Source organism: Dysidea avara, chromosome 9 (genome assembly GCF_963678975.1).
Source record: "Dysidea avara chromosome 9, odDysAvar1.4, whole genome shotgun sequence".
NCBI classification, from domain to species: Eukaryota; Metazoa; Porifera; class Demospongiae; order Dictyoceratida; family Dysideidae; genus Dysidea; species Dysidea avara.
This window is the reverse complement of record NC_089280.1, coordinates 2,376,298-2,393,185: the sequence shown is the minus strand read 5'-3', so window position 1 is coordinate 2,393,185 and position 16,888 is coordinate 2,376,298. Positions and strand designations below refer to the sequence as shown.

General features: G+C 40.2%; 2 protein-coding genes across 2 annotated transcripts in view; one reads left to right on the top strand and one right to left on the bottom strand.

Annotated features, from left to right (window-relative positions):
- Positions 1–1,924: 1,924 nt before the first annotated feature.
- The window catches only part of LOC136265809 (tudor domain-containing protein 1-like), a 26,279-nt gene continuing 11,315 nt past the window's right edge, over positions 1,925–16,888 (bottom strand). Inside the window, exons 21-27 of the mRNA XM_066060726.1 lie at positions 4,952–5,092; positions 4,074–4,213; positions 2,483–2,699; positions 2,323–2,433; positions 2,179–2,271; positions 2,107–2,131; positions 1,925–2,055 (exon numbers count right to left, since the gene is read on the bottom strand). Coding sequence (XP_065916798.1) covers positions 2,030–2,055; positions 2,107–2,131; positions 2,179–2,271; positions 2,323–2,433; positions 2,483–2,699; positions 4,074–4,213; positions 4,952–5,092 — 753 coding nt within the window. The 3' untranslated portion in view covers positions 1,925–2,029. The remainder of the gene's footprint in view (positions 2,056–2,106; positions 2,132–2,178; positions 2,272–2,322; positions 2,434–2,482; positions 2,700–4,073; positions 4,214–4,951; positions 5,093–16,888) is intronic.
- Positions 11,262–14,574, top strand: LOC136265811 (uncharacterized). Its single transcript, XM_066060732.1, has 5 exons — positions 11,262–11,434; positions 11,484–13,125; positions 13,211–13,390; positions 13,441–13,698; positions 13,749–14,574. Exons 1-5 carry the CDS (start codon positions 11,264–11,266, stop codon positions 14,192–14,194), a joined length of 2,697 nt encoding a protein of 898 aa, XP_065916804.1. The 5' UTR covers positions 11,262–11,263; the 3' UTR covers positions 14,195–14,574.

The window sequence follows — 16,888 nt, the reverse complement described above, 5'->3', positions numbered from 1 at the left end:
CTGACTACTTTATTAGAGTGACTGCTCTATTAGAGTATCTCGATCTTTATCACGGTTTTCAGCCCCACTCCAAGAAAGATAATTTCGGTGTGATATCATTCTGAGTAAGCCCCCCCTCAGCAGACCGAGGGGGGGGGGGGGGGGGGGGGTACTTTAGCCCCCTGCCCCCCACCCTTTCCGCCGCCTATGGATCTCATTGAAGTGACATTTTTAGAACTGGACTAGCTATGTGTTTAGGCAAATCTGAACACACCAGCAGGGCTGACTGCTCAGTAATAATAATAAATTAATCAGTGCAGGAGAAGCTAGGGTACATCCAATTGGCTGTCTGAAGTCTCAATTTAATTTGTGCTTAATAAACTGCTTTTCATGATGCACTTTGTTATCATTGGCTATACCATCCTTGTGGTCACTCTTACCATAAAACAGGTTCTGTCTTGTTGAATGGGTACATGGGTTTTCTTCTTTGAGACATAATGAAATACAGGATGTAACTTCCAACCTTCTTTTTGAGGTCTGTAACATTGTTGTCACAGAACTCCACCTTTGGCTTCTTTCTGGTGAGATCCTTCAATATAAACTGCTAACCATGATGACAATGCAAGGCTTGACATTGCAGCCAATGGTTTTTCAGGAGAAAGATTTGAGATCATATATACTTTGATGTCAGAATTTTTAACCCAGTGCACCCTCAAATCAACCTCTCCATTCTGCATATCAACATCATGATAGGGAAGAAAGAAGAAAAACATGATACTAACAAGTTCATGCATGAAGTAGAGAATGCCTTGTTTATTACTTAAGTTTCACCACCACCACTGGTGGAATGGGTGATGGCTCCACTCAGTTTTATAAGATTGGCCATCCTCTTAAGTGTTTCTTTTGTAGTGATGGGATGGGTGAGATGTAAATTGAGCTTCTCTTTGTCTGAGATCTGTTTTATTGTTTTTATATATCTGCTTTACCGGTTAGGTACTGGAGGCAAAGCCTGTACAAGGAGCTTACATGATGTGTATTTGTGGCACCCGTCCAGTTGCTGAGGTGACAGAAGCCCATATTTAGGTCCTTTTTGTTATTAGCAAGAGTGAATAATATGTGGTCAAGTATAGTTATACCTTATGCATGTAGCTGCCAGTTGGCTTAGGTAGTACGAGTACTAATGGTTGTTTAGCTAGTCTACAGTAGTTTAAAATATTAAACTATATTGCATATTATTTGTGATATGCACCAACTAGCTAGCTATCACTCAAGAGCATTAGCTAGCTACAGCATTAAGACCAGGTAATATAATTCGCAGGTTATATCTCACCATGCATCCACAAGATATTTCAAGACTGCTCTAAAATTTTCATTATCACATGTTTGGTCAAATAACTTAACTATTAGTTCCTAATCTCTGCCCACTCACCATTAATTTTCTTACCTCATTAAGGATTTTTTTTGTATCACTGATGGCTGAATAGCAGGGGCAAATTTCTAGTAGCAAGTTGCACCACTAAACACTATAAAAAGTTATGTACACCAGTACGTTACTGTATAGTTCTGTACTTCATTCATCCTTATGCCACTTTAATTCAAAGAACCATGCATAATAGATGTCATGTGATCCAAGCCAAGATTCTAGGTTACATTAGGTAGGTACGTAGCTCTTCAGAATACTACACATATCTGAATAACTATAGAAATGCCTCCTTAGCTGTATAGTACACAAATGTAAGATCATACTGTTCTATTAAAGTACGACTACTGGCCCGCCTTTTAATGACAACTTAACTGGACGTAATTCTACATTACAGGAACCCAATTGTAGAGTGGTACAGTTCACCGATCTGTAGAATGAGTGTTATGTCCCACCCTCCCCACAGGTGACAACAAGCTAGTCAGTCCTGTCACCCCATTGAACGGAATACAAGTTGCACTACAGTTCCTGGAGGCTGCACCGGAATAGATTCCTAATAGTGCACACCATTACATCATTAGATTGTGACGATAAACTGTAAATCATACAAATTGTGTTGTTATCATGATGTTAATATTTGGTGTGTCCTTTATACCCTAGAGGAGGCGTGACATCATATCATGTGATTGTCACATGTCACTACTCACGTAGTTTCCACTTGTCCGGTGTTGTCTGATAGAATGTGATATGAAGATCATACAACTTCACATATCACATACCTGCTGTATTAGTAGTCCTCTAGAGTCACCGCCCGGGATTATGTGTTTAGTGAGTTTTTGTTCTACCATCTTAGCTCCTGCTTTGTTCATTGTCTATACCAGCCAATCAAATTAAAGTTAACAACTACTACTTGTACAACTTACAGCCCAAACTCTTCCATGTTCTATGACTATCTCCTTCACCACACCATGTTGTTCTAACAGCTGCCTCACTTCTTCCCTGCTAGTAGTAGAAGAGAATCCCTTAATCAATAGCTAAAATAAGAGAATGGACCAGCCCCACCCATTTTACAGTCACACTCACCATCTGACTATCACCACCCAGTCCTCCTCCTCCTCCTGATGGTTCAATCTCCTCCCAATCCTCAGTAGACAAGAGGATACCACTGTCTTCATTTGTTACCTTATTTTGTGAGGATCTCTGCTTCTTGGGCTTTTCACCAGAGTGTTGCCTTCGTAGTAGTTGTCTCTTGCTATGTGAGCTGACCTTCCTCAGAGTAGCTGGACTGGCCTTGTGACTGCTGTTAAGTAGAGTAAATGAGTCAAAAACCACACTAGTGGTATACAAGAAATGACAGTGAATGGGGAGAATGAGTGGAAGACTAACAACAATTGAATAACAATACCTTTTATGACAACATACCAGAAGAGCCCAAGTAATTATAGCTTTTAAATTGAAACCATTTGACTAGTTTGTGAACTGACAGAACTTGACTGTATGTTGATACTGTTATACTATAGTTAGTGACTTAGTGTTAGAGTATACAGGTATTAAAATGGTAACGTCATTAGTTGAAGAATGAGAAACATATAAACCAAATAGTAAGTTACGGTATTTATCATGTTTATCGGTATAGACGCCCAGGCATTTACTTCAGGTTATTTATTTTAATCAACTCGTGAACCAGCTGAAAAACCTTGTAGCAGCAGTGTTGACATACTTTTGACCAGTCATGGTTTCACTAGTTGTAGTAAGTCTTGTTCTACAAATTAAGCTATTGTAATCTCATTCTATCCCTTGTATTAAGGTAGCACCCCCTGGCCTTCATTTAGCACCAAGTGTTTATTTGAGCCCTAATACAGATGAATACGGTATAATAATCTTTTCCCTTGGGGATTATTGTACTAGGATGTGTGCACTTTGGTCTCTGTCAGTAATGGTGGCTTCTTGGTCAAATTTAGAGCTAAAATAACTCACTGGTAGGCTTCCTAGATGAATATGATCATCTTTATGATCGATTTTTGATAGCTGCTGTGACCACAATCCGGCAAAGCACGACAAAAAAATTTTATCACTGGTATCTAACCAGTTTAGATAAGTACTTGTGGGTATCTATTGGATTTTAAATACCTCATTAACAACCAAACTTCAAAGCATATTATAGCCCTCTAGCAGTATTGCAGCTTCCACAGCTAGTAATGTAGCCCAATAAAAAAATTTTCTGATTATGGCAATAATGCTAATAATTAGTCTCTAACAATTACTGACCCAATATTTGATAAATTATTACAATTTACAGTGCAGTGTTTGGAGGGTATACTTCCCCAGAAATTGTACCCAATGATGAAACTAACTGACTGTTGTATTAGAGAATAGAAATATTCACCTCACAAAGTGGTTAAATTAAAACCTAACCATCAAGACAGGTGTTACCAAGGCAGCAGTTTCAATTAAGCAACTTGTATGCTTATATTCATCGAGGCGACTGATGAGAATAATCCACCACCTTCCCCTCACTAACGGTATCCAGTATTCCACAATAAATGAAACTGGTATTATTTGTGTTTAATATTCACAGTAACTGGTATACCACCCAGTGCTAGTAACTACATGAATACACTGAGGGGGTCTGAGGGCAATAATATCCATACTTTACTATTACACATATATGTACCTCTTTGATTTTGATGATGATTTTGATTGTTCCCTTGATGTTGATGATCGTTGTATGCTACTAGGAAGTGTAAACACCCCATCACTGGGGGGTGTGTCGGGACTACCCAAATCATCCATTTGTTCTGACCATGTCAGTTGCTACAAGTGACAAATACCATATATGGAAAAGTTGATCGCCTTGGTGATACCAGACACACCCCTGTAGAAGGGCGTATTGTGAAGTTATGATGTAATGACAAGATGTGGTGGTTTGTGACGTACGAGCAGCTGTAAAAGTGCAAGAATCATTAGCACCATTTCACACTCGCGACGCTCAGGATAGCTGTATTCGTGAATGGCCTAGCAAGAAATGCCTACGAAGCGGTCTTAACCCATCAAGGAATGATTATAGTTTGGTGAGAAACGCTTAGAGCTGGAGTTAATTTGGTTGCTAGTGACGTTGTTATGCAAGCGCTCAACCGATACATTGTTCAACTAACATCATTAATTATACAAAGAAAAGCGGGCTAACTCAGAAGTGCTACGTCATAACTTCATGATACGTCCTTCCATAGGGGTATATGAGAGAGTAGGACACTTAGTATATATATATTATGAACTCTTGATATAATTCATAATATTTGTATCATTTGTAACACTCCGGGTTTCTCGCAGCTCCACTCTAGTAGCTACAGCTTCAATTTGCCTTATCAACAACTCTCCTTACTATTTAAAGCTGGGTGGGGGTCTATTGCACGCACACACACACACACACACACACACACACACACACACACACAACACACACAACACACACACACACAATCACTTGATGCATATACACACACAATATAATACAATAGTCAATAGTTAAATATCACACAATATACAGCTCACCTGACTGCTACTTCTTGTGAACTCCAGTGATTCAGAACTGACAAAGTCAGACAAACAAATATCATCATTGACGTTCATCACTGATCCATTGTGTTCTACTGTTAGCTCCACCTCTACTATACTGCCACTACTGATGGATAACTACAACACCATATCAACTGTGACAACAACGTACAATATTTCTAATCATAGAGTATGATAATACTACGTATTAGGGCTTTTCTGGAAAAATATTACCTTAAAACCAACCTTACATGCCTTCATGGCACCTTGGCGGTATTGGTTATAGGTATAAACAAGGACCTGCAACACTTCCTACAATTTTTTTCTATTATTTAGTGGATATTTTTCTGCCTGCGTGATGCCTTCAGACAAATGTCACTTGCTATAGCCATCTGAAATTTTCACTGTTCAACATCACTTCAGCCCAACAAGTGCCTTTTGACATACCACAGAACATACGTCTTCCTTTATGTCACATCAATTTTTGCTGACAGTGCAAGGTGCTGATTTGTGTAGTAGCATTGCATGATAGCTTCCCTACGAATTGGTCGAGTTTTCCATTCTGACTGGATTAGTTGAAACAAGTTGATGTTGTGCTACTTCTAAAAACCAGGCGCCATGCAGCTAGCTAACTCATCTGGAATAACTATAGACAGTATATACTACTATGAATTAACCAACTATGTATTACTACTTTACAATAGGGTAGTTTGGGTTGTGCAATAATATAATTAGCTATTTCTCGTATTTCGTAATTCATGAAATATTCGTAATTCGTTCAATTACGTTGCTATGCACTGCTAAGGAAGCGTTTGTTAAATAAACCGCTTTTACCAACATATTACGCACAAAACTATCTTCTAAACTGTTTTATAGTGTGACTAACGTGTTTTTTCCCACAAATTCTCTCGACAAAGCCTCAAAGCTGCTCTTCATTTTTGTTCGCGTACGTAAGGGATACGCCCCCTTTCAACTCGAAGCGATAGGCTATTCCTGGCAGTGTACGAGGCCTGCACCGTTGTTTTTCAGTTGCTAAATGCCTGAAAACCTCAAGGGGAAGGTAGTCTGAGGAAAGTCACCACACCCGTATTTCAGTCCGCCGAAAAGAAACCACCTCAGAGCAAAGTTCACCTGTGCAGAAGTTTAATACAGACTTCATTTCACTTTTACTTCTTACGTAAAAGCTGCTTTTATCGTTATTAAACGATTTTGCTCACGTGCGTGCGTACGGACAAACATAGGTAGATAGGTAGATAGATAGGTACACACACACACACACTTTTACGAAAACAATTTCAGTAAACCAGGCGCATGCCCACAGCCGGCCTTCGGCCGGCTGTGGACGTGCGCCTGGTTTAAAAAGGTCCTTCTCATAGTGTTCTTTGTCTGTAATGCTGTGTAATGGGCTGAACATAGCTAAAAATAAAGTGTTAAGTAAGGGCAGACAAAAACAATAAGCCTGGTAACATTCTTCCTAATGCAGTATGTATGGATTCATTAGTCATAAAAAAGTAAACAAACAAGTAATAATTAGAAATAATAGTTTCAATTAGGGATCAAACAAAAGTAGTTAAACAAGGGAAAGATATTCTATAGGACAATTTAATCCCTACTTCAGTCATGGGTATAGGGACTAAATGCTACATTGTAAGTTTAGGCAACCTCCCTTGTTTCTTCTATGACCCCTAATCAAACTCATTTTTCCTTGTCAGGGAGAGCAATAGAACAGTGCAGCACTGCTCTACTTTACTCAAAAATTTTTTTTGATGTGGTTATATAATTAACAAATTGATTTCGATGTTGGTAGCATATTGACAGTTTTACCACTCCACTTTATTTTGCTAGGGTAAGCTCTGCTTGTATTATTCATATTAATCATAATAATTTAGTTTTTTTAGTCATAGAAAACTTTATAGGAGAATCTCAGGATAAAACTTGTTTAATGGATCAGTGTGCTTGTCTGTGACATACCATATTTACTTGCAGCAGTGTTTTAAAAATCCATGCAGCGACTATTCAAACTTGACCACCGCTCGATGTGTGAAAACAGGAGCTTATGAGCCGCCGAAAGAGCATGAAACTCGGTTCCATCACAGTCTAAATTACATCACGTTTTTTTTGAATAAATTGCTACGAGTGTCGCACACAATTAGTATACGGCGTCGACTAATGAGATTTTACTTTCCTTATATGGAAACTAATCACTAATGAATTTGGATTTCGATGGCACCCAGCAGGCAGCATAAGTTTCATGCTCCTTCGCCACCTTCGGTGGCTCATAAGCTCTTGGTGAAAACGATCATGGCACCACTCAAGTGCGGTTACCATTGAAGATGCAGTGTTTAACCAAGTAATTCTGATTTCATTTGAAAATAAAAATAAACCTGTCTAAATGCCATTACTCACGCAATGCCACAAAAGATCATGCTCACGAGTTGGATTTGCTGTTAAAATTTGTTTTGTTAAACTCAGAATAGACCAGGACTGGGAAATAGTTAAAGACTTTGCAGGATCATTTTGTTGTTCCGTGATCAGTGTACATGAGCAGGCTAAAATATTCTAATAGAGCAGTCAGTTATAGATATTTTAATACAGATTTTTGCAATTGAATTTGGCGACTTTGCAATTGAATTCATCCCGTTTGCAATTGAGTTCGTCGCTTTTTGCAATTGAATTCGTCTTGTTTGCAATTGAATTTGTCGGTTTTGCAATAGAATTCGTCGGTTTTGCAGTTAAATTCGTCCGTAACAAGAATGGCAGCTGGAGAAAACACGAAAACATGATGTAGCAGCTGCTACAAGAACTTGTTCAAGTACAACAGTAGTAAACGACTCTTTATAAGGCAATCATTCTTCTTCTACAGCCTATCCAGCAACATTCCAAACTCTACTACGTCATTCACGTTGGGTGTGGTCACTCGCCAGCAAGCTAATTAACTTGTCAGACAGCTATCAACTTCGCGTACTACGAGCTCCAATTACCTTCCAGCGTCTCAAGTGTAACTCTCCATGGCATAAATAATTCATCTCTTAATGAACGGTTGGTTTCTTGGAGTCGTTTGTTAATGACGAATTGCAATGCAAACGCGACAAATTCAACTGCAAAACTGACGAATTCAATTGCAAAGGCAACAAATTCAATTGCAAAAACCTGTAAAACAGTTACGTGTATCTGCATGACAATAAGAAACATGTATTAAAGTTGACAGCTCCTAAAGTCAAGCAATGTGAACACAAATTGCAATTCGATCAGTTTCTTGTGTACAGCTACCAAAAAGAATAACAAGTAGAATGCTATCCTAAACAATATAACGGGTTAACAAAAAATGCACAAAATAGATGAATGAAACAATGGAAACTACAGAAGGGGAATAGGGGTCACTGAAAAAGCTACAAAACAAGAAGGGATCACTGGGGTGGTAAAGTAAACTATGCAATTATCTCAAAAAGATGAATGAATGCAATTAACAAATCAAAATAGGGGCTTGTGGTTTACATTACAACCCCAACAATCTCTTCTTGTTTGTGGCTTTTTTCAGTGATCCCTTTTTTCCTTCCAAAATTTCCATCATTTAGTATCTATAACAGCACTGACTATTATACAGTACACTAGTACTGTATAGTAGGGATGATGAAGGTGTGGGCGTGGTCCACAAAGAAAAATCTACCCAAAATCATCTTCAGAAATCCTTCATGGCCATTTCAGTGTTGGTCAGGTATAAACAAGCCCAAACGTGTCTTCAGACCAACCTGAAATGTTTCCGACAAGGTGCTATGAAATTTAATTGGGGCGAGCCTGAGCGAGTCCCACAATTGCAGTACTCTATTCGACCGTACGATCGTCGCGTTCCTAAACGTTTACGCAAAGAACACGGAAAGTCCCACACTGTTAGTAGTCCATTGGACCGTCGTACGACTTTTGCGTTCCCAAACGTTTACGCAAAGAACACGGAAAGTCCCACACTGTGGTCACTTTTATTGCACGTGGCGCGATGTGACCATGGCGAGTGTTGAAAGTGCAGAACAGAGAGAAGAAAGGCTCAGAAGAAGAAGAAGGGAGCGCGAGAGAGAAACCGAGGACGAAAGACAAGCAAGGTTTGTAAACGCAAATAGCCGGTACATGCACTAAGTGCAGCTTGCTACCTGTGCCTTTCGAAAATACTACTGTAGGTTGGCTAGGCGAAGACAATATGAAAGAATTAGACGCGAGAATGTGGATGAACACCAAAGGCTTACCAGAAGACAGCAAGATCGGCGTACACGTGGAACAGAATCTGATGAACAGAGGGGAGCAAGGTGCTGCCGGGTAAAAATAGGACTGTTGATGGGTGTTAAATGCATGTATCTTTAATTTGTAACACATTAAGTTTATCAAAGAACTGTGTATTAAGTACTTTCAATAAACTAAGTGAGGCTGTGTTATAGCCATCTAAATTGCATGTCAACATAAGTCAGTAATAAGCTGACTATACTGTTTTTTTTGAATATGGGATTTTATGTGACCCACTAGGCAAAAACCCGACTTGCTTACATGTTTGATATAGCTCATCACATAATAAAAATTGATTATACTTTTCATATAGATTGGCTAGGAGGAGGGAAAATTATAGACGTAGACGTGATGCTATGAATGCGGAACATTCTGAAACAGCACTTGAAGATCCAAGGGAGAGACATCAAATTTCAAATCATTCATTACCGTCTCAATTTAGAAACCTGGCAGTTGATGACCCAGAAATAACTCGGAGGATACAAGAATTTTATAGAGACTTAACAACCTTAGAGAACACACTATGCAATGTTTGTTTGGAGCAGTTTCCTTCCATCAAAGCTAATGAAACAGGTGTATGCAACTGTTGTCAAGGTGATAGTGAAGTCCCTAGACTATATTTTGCTGAAAACAATATGGATCCTGGTCCAGTTTATGTAGATTTCATGTAATTTACTAAACCATTGTTGAGAATTATATAACTGTTAGGAGAAAAAATTCTTTACTTTAGGTTAAAAAAATAAAAAGGTGCACTAGGATTAATTACACCCAATTTTTTAGTCATTTTGATAAAAATTGTGCTGATTGCATATATACGGCAATGATGCAATGCCTCAATTCATTAAGTTTGTACCAATGGCTTCAATATGCAACCTTAGGCTGTTAAAATGAATATCCTAAAGTGGGTACCTAGGCATTTATACACCAGTATCAATGACCCACTATCATGTAAACTCCTAATTCTTCTATGCAGGGGTTGTCTCAGGCTGAAGAAATGCTAATATCCAGAGTTCTTCCAATTATGTCCATTTATCATCTTCCACGTGGTCAATATGGCTACAGTGGACACATTCTTAATTTACCTCAGGATGTCACATCATTTATTAACAGCTTGCCAAGGTGTCCAGCTACCTTGGATGTCATTGTAGTTACGAGAGAAGGAGCAGGAGAATCTCACAGAGATTTTAGAGTCCGCAAGATCAGTAGTGTTTACAGCGCTACAGTGGTTGGTTACAAACAACATCTATTACCACGATGTAACCATTAATCATGAAACGTTGGCATTATTACCTGATGATAGTGACCTCACAAACCTCCTTGCAGTACATATATCCTCAGATCAACTGGAAACTCCACCAGAACAGGAATCACAGGATGATGATCCTCACAGTGCTTACCTGCACACCACATTTGTTCCCACAACAACAAGGGGACTTACTGAACAACAGAGAATCCAGCAGTCAATTTTGGATCCACAGAATTCACAACACACTAATTGGCCCTCAACAGCAGGAAACCCTATAAACGAGTTTACAACAGAAGGGTACATTTGTTGTGCATTTCCTGTGCTATTTCCAACAGGTGCAGCAGATTTTTTGGCACCACGACAGCGTATGGTAACAATAGGAAACTATTTCAAACATTTAATGCTATACCATGGCCAGCGTTTTGCCAAGCACCCTCGCTTTAGGTACTTTGCTTTGAACACTCAAATGCGACATCGAGCATTACAGAATGGCAGGATTTATGTTCGCCAAAATCCTGATGATGGTCATCTTTCAGTGGATGAGTTGAGGGACATGGTTGGGCATAGTAATCAAGCTCTGTCAAACCGGGTGCTCCACTTTGGTGCCACTCTTCGTGGAACATGACAGTTCTGGCAAAAGCAAAGGAGTCGTCTTACAGCAATGCTGGACACTCTCGGCCTACCCACACTTTTCTTCACACTTAGTGCTGCTGACCTACAGTGGCCAGAATTGGCTAATTGCTGGATGTGGATGAACCTCAAAATAGTGCTGCCAGGTCTACGGCTAGAAATTGATGTTGCATGTTCCATTCCGCAGTGTTGACCAGTTAAAAGGAGCCTGTGAAAGATTCTCAGAAGCTTACTCCATTTTTCTTAGTTCTGCTAATGTTCCTCCATCACTTGAAGACGATATCAGAAGGCTGACTGAACAGCACATGGAACAAGAAGAACAGGATGCAAATGAGGTAAGAAATATTTCATTGCAATTATCCACATTAAATTTCTGTAATGCAGGACTTTTTTGTTGCTTCTAACCAACACCATGAAGCTGAGGAATGGATGCTAATATGTAGGCACAATCCTAACTATCAAAGCACTGTTGATTGTGATGATGACCATGTCTGGTCAGCCTCCTCCACAGCTTATACTAACCTAGATGAGTTACCTACATTTATTGCAACACAGCGTCAATCAGCACAGGAACGTCAGTTTACTACAACAGCAGATCCTGCTAACCTTCAAGGAATACAATTGGCCACCTATAATTTGATAAAACATCATTTGGAAAGCAATGATCCTAGTCCTATTCGTATGATAGTATCAGGTACCGCTGGTACAGGCAAATCTTATCTAATTCACTGTCTTAGATTACTTCTCCACAACAAGGTCCATGTTGTAGCACCAACAGGCGTTGCAGCATACAATGTTGATGGAAATACTCTTCACTCCTTTTTGTGTTTACCTACTAGAGCAGAATTCAAGGATCTAGAAGGGGAACATCTTAACAGGTTACAGCAGTCATTGGCGGGTATGCAGTATATGATTATCAATGAGATCTCAATGGTTGGCAGAAAGCTATTTGGACAGGTAGACAGACGACTACGTCAGGTGTTTCCCCAACATTCTAATGAACCTTTTGGGGGATGTTCCTGTCTGCTGTTTGGTGATTTTGGTCAGTTGCCCCCAGTAATGGATCTACCATTGTATACCACATCAGCAAGCTCCTCCCTCTCCGATATTGGCTCCAATTGCTATCAGGCATTTGATCGCGCAGTAGTTCTTGAGCAGGTTATGAGGCAGGCAGGACATGACCCCAGTCAAGTTCAATTTAGAAATATCCTCCTACGGCATAGAAATAGTGAAGTAACTGAGAGTGACTGGAGACACCTAATGACAAGAACACCTGCTCACACTTCTGATTCATCTAGCTTTAACAATGCCCTCCATCTTTTCCCAACTGTTGAAGCTGTAGTGGAGCACAACATCAATAAGCTCTATGCCTGTGGTCAACCTGTTACTACAATCAAAGCTGTCCACACAGGTCCAAATGCCTCAAAGGCCAGTCCTGATAATGCTGGTGGATTGCATCCTGTAGTTTGTTTAGCTAAAGGTGCCCGTGTTATGTTATCTGCTAATCTTTGGGTTGACATGGGACTTGTTAATGGTGCCATGGGAAGTGTTCAAACTATTTGCTATCGTGAAGATAGTGCACCACCAGATTTACCTGTAGCTGTGACTGTACTGTTTGATAACTACTCAGGACCTACTCTTCCAGATGGCACTGTACCTATTACACCTTTGCGACGTTCATGGTCAGCAGCTGGCAGTCAGTATTCTCGCTTGCAGCTGCCATTAAAGCTTTCTTGGGCAGTCACCATACACAAGGCCCAAGGTCTCACATTGGACAAAGTCACAGTTGACATTGGCAAGAAGGAGTTCTGCTCTGGGCTTAAATTTGTTGCAATCTCAGGAGTTCGACAACTCAAGGATCTTCTTTTGAACCCTCCATTTCCTTTCCAACGTTTAAGAAATTTATCCAAGAGTCGGAGAACAGAGGAGAGGAAGAATGAACAGAAAAGACTTCAAAGGCTAGAAACAATCACATTCCCATCCTTGGCATCTGCAGTTACACCTACATGTCGAATGCCATCTCAAGGTATGTACGTATAGCATTCATAATTATATGCTGCATGTGGCTTAGTTTTCATATTAAATGAATTACATGTACACGCTTCATTTAGTGTATGAAGAGCATTCAACTCACTCTCTACCATCACAATGGATGGACCAAGCCACTCCCTCTCTGTTTGGAATGAGTGAAGCCACTTCTGTGGTTCAAAATGATGCAGCCACTCCCTTTTCGTGTGGAATGGATGGAACCACTCCCTCTCCTCTCTTGGACTACTGCATAGACAAAGATGGTTTGTCATGTCTGTGCAATATTAACATTGTCCTTTAATATTGTGTTTAGTGCAAGCCACTCCCTCTCCTTTTGGAATGGATGCAGCCACTCCCTCTCCTTATGGAATGGATGCAGCCACTCCCTCTCCTTATGGAATTGATGTAGCCACTCCCTCTCCTTATGGAATTGATGTAGCCACTCCCTCTCCTTATGGAATGAATACAGACACTCCCTCTCCTTATGGAATTGATGTAGCCACTCCCTCTCCTTATGGAATGGATACAGACACTCCCTCTCCTCTCTTGGACTACTGCACAGACAAAGATGGTTTGTCATGTCTCTGTAATACGAACATTGTCCTTTTATATTCTGTTTAGTGCAAGCCATTTCCTCTCCTCCGTCTCAATGTGTGAGAGAAGCCATCCCCTCTCCCAGGTCAAAATTATCACATTTGATCAATGAAGCCACTCCCCCTCCTCCATTACAATGTATGCGAGAAGCCACCCCCTCTCCCAAGTCAAAACTATCACATTGGATGAACGAAGGCACTCCCTCTCCTCCGATACAATGTATGAGAGAAGGCACCCCCTCTCCTAGGTCAAAACTATCCCATTGGATGAACGAAGGCACTCCCTCTCCTCCGATACAATTTATGAGAGAAGCCACCCCCTCTCCTAGGTCAAAACTATCACATTGGATGAACGAAGACACTCCCTCTCCTCCGATACAATGTATGAGAGAAGCCACCTCCTCTCCTAGGTCAAAACTATCACATTGGATGAATGAAGCCACTCCCTTTCCCAAGACAAAACCATCACAATAGATAAACGAAGCCACTCCCTCTTCTCTGTCACGATGTATGAAAGAACCCACTGTTTACTGTATATGGTACTACTATTAGTTTTAGATCAGTCATTTTTATGTAAATGAATAAATCAAACAGTCAATAGCTAGCTTCTTATAATTAGAGAATCACACTATGTCGCTGCTACATCAATTCCTAATTGATCTGTGAAATAGAACACACAATGTCCTTTTGATTAATTGTGTAATTGAGAGAAGGTGCTGATAGCAGCTGATCTTCAATATCACATTCACCAGCAGCATCTCTACCATGTCTTGAAACAATTTCCAGAACTTCATCAAAGATTATAATCCTGTGTTCCTTGTTATCTTTATCTTCTAAAATGACATTAGCAACACTGCGATCGTCACACTTGCTCAATTTCATTTTTGACCCACATTTGCTACGCTACACATTGCAAATGGTGTGTCTGAATCAATTATTTTTGTGTTACAATTGCGACAGCTTTTGTATTTATCGACTGTCACAACTGCCACTATTTCTGCTGTAATGACCTTGGCTCTTCCAGGATTTCCTTCTGGCAATTCGTCATCAACAACCTCACCAATATCTTTGATCTTTGCTATTTCACAATGCTGTCCTATAGATAGATACTTTTCTCCATTAAAGCTTCTGACAGTTGCATTGGTCATTCGGTAGCTGTCCTTTTCCTGTAACAGTTCAATGTCGCTCTCCCATGCCACACACCTGTGAACCGCTGTGCTGTCTGCCAATAAAAAGTCTCGTTTTCTTAAAACTTTCCCATTGCTTTTTACATTTATTTGTTCTATGGGAGACATAGAAACCACTTTTCCACTGACTGCAACACTCTGGTGTTCAGCAACATCATTCAGTTCCTCCAATGCTGCAATCCCACTGCACTTTGCTTCCTCAAATTCCTTAATCACTTTGTCATCAATTTTAAATTTTTTGGGTGAACTGTGGATCTTCGTCTGGCTAGAAACTAGCACCTCTAAGTCTTGTTGCCTATTTCTCTTCACCGCACAGTTTCTTAGAGCAATGCTACTGCATTTTTCGTGCGCTTCTTCAATTTGCTGCCTTAGTTTAGGTTCGAAGGAAACGAACCTTACCGTCTTGGAGCCATCCGACAGTTGCCCCTCAAAGTATTTCATTTTGGTGTTGTTCCTGCTACTCTTAACAGGAGATAGAGCTCCTACAAATACTCCGTGAACATTTGCGGAAGTTGAAGGAACCAGATTTGACACTTCGACGTCCTTGCTGTCCATTATTACATCCACGAGGCCTTTGATTAAGCATACGCATGCGTGCGTAAAACCATAGTGCGCAACATATGAAACTTTAACGCTATCACATGCACTTGGCTGTAATTTCTAGTCTTGTCCCCAGCCGCCCACTCGCTCGATCATGCGAAGATCGAGCGCGTGGGTGGCTTGGGACGAGACTACGTAATTTCTTCTTTATTATTCTTCGTTTCTCTGTGTTGCTTTACGAGAAGGTCATGGTGTGGAATGCAATAAAGACAATAAGCAATTAGGGTGTTTACCTGTATTATTGCATCCCTACTATACAAGTCTTTTAGCTATAGATCAGGCTCGCCCCACAATGCTTTTAGCATCTGTCTAGTATATATATATTTTAGCGAATTTTCTACTGCCTCACTGCAGCTGTCTACCTCACTGATGCATTCAGTCAAGCGTAGCAGAAAACTGGCTACAGCTACAGCCTTGCTTCTTTGGCGGAAACACTTTGAATTTTGTGGAGAAAAAACCTTTCACAATATTAAATGCCTATGACGTGTGTGCTACTGTCTTACTGTTTTATCTTTGATTCTTCTTTGTCGTGGCCATCTCTCATGGGTACGGCTTCCATCAAAGCACGCACACCACAGCGCCCCAACATATTGGAGTAACGTGTAGCATAATTGTAGCAAGCATGTGATTTTAATGTTGGGATACACCTCGGGATATGCTGCTGCCTGTACAACATCGCCACTACACGTGTAAGGATTAGAGTGTGTTTGCTTTGGCTTGAAGGTGGTTTCTTTTCCGAGTTTAAAAACCGGTTGTACATGGCGCCTCTCTACAGACTCTATGGGTAGCTCCCCCAGAGCACTTTTCAGGCATACTACAACTGAAAAACATCATAGTAGGCCTCATAGGCTCACGTATCTCGTCGTCTACAAAGTGGGCATGACCCCTTCTTACATGAACTAAAAGTAAGAGCAGCCCTGAGGCTTTGTTGAGAGAATTAGTGGAAAATAATACTGAAGACACACTATACAACAGTTGAAAAGATACTTCTGTGGGTAATGTGTTGTTTAAAGCGGTTTGTTAAAAATCCGCATCCTTAGGAACGTTTACGTTTAGCTGTGTATTTTGAGAATTGTAGGGGGGGGGGTGAATTACTAAATACGGTTATTGAATAAAAATTTACAAAAAAAAGTACACAAACAAGTGCAAGAAAAAAATTAGGAACTTTCCATATGAGTAGGGACTGCAGCAATAAAAAGCACCGAAACAAGCCGCTGAGACAAAAACACAACTGAATGATTACATTTTAATCCCTACTTTAACCTTACATCATAGCAGGTTAAAGTAGGGATTAAAATGCAATCATTCAGTTGTGTTTTGTCTCAGCGGCTTGTTTCAGTGCTTTTTATTGCTGCAGTCCCTACTCATATGGAAAATTCCT

What these genes read in the sequence shown, in the direction of transcription:
- LOC136265811 (XM_066060732.1), top strand. Translation starts at nt 11,264, where the DNA reads ATGTTGCATGTTCCATTCCGCAGTGTTGACCAGTTAAAAGGAGCCTGT. An exon ending in AAGAACAGGATGCAAATGAG is followed by an intron (nt 11,435 to 11,483) that starts GTAAGAAATATT and finishes TCTGTAATGCAG; the next exon opens with GACTTTTTTGTTGCTTCTAA. An exon ending in CTACTGCATAGACAAAGATG is followed by an intron (nt 13,391 to 13,440) that starts GTTTGTCATGTC and finishes TATTGTGTTTAG; the next exon opens with TGCAAGCCACTCCCTCTCCT.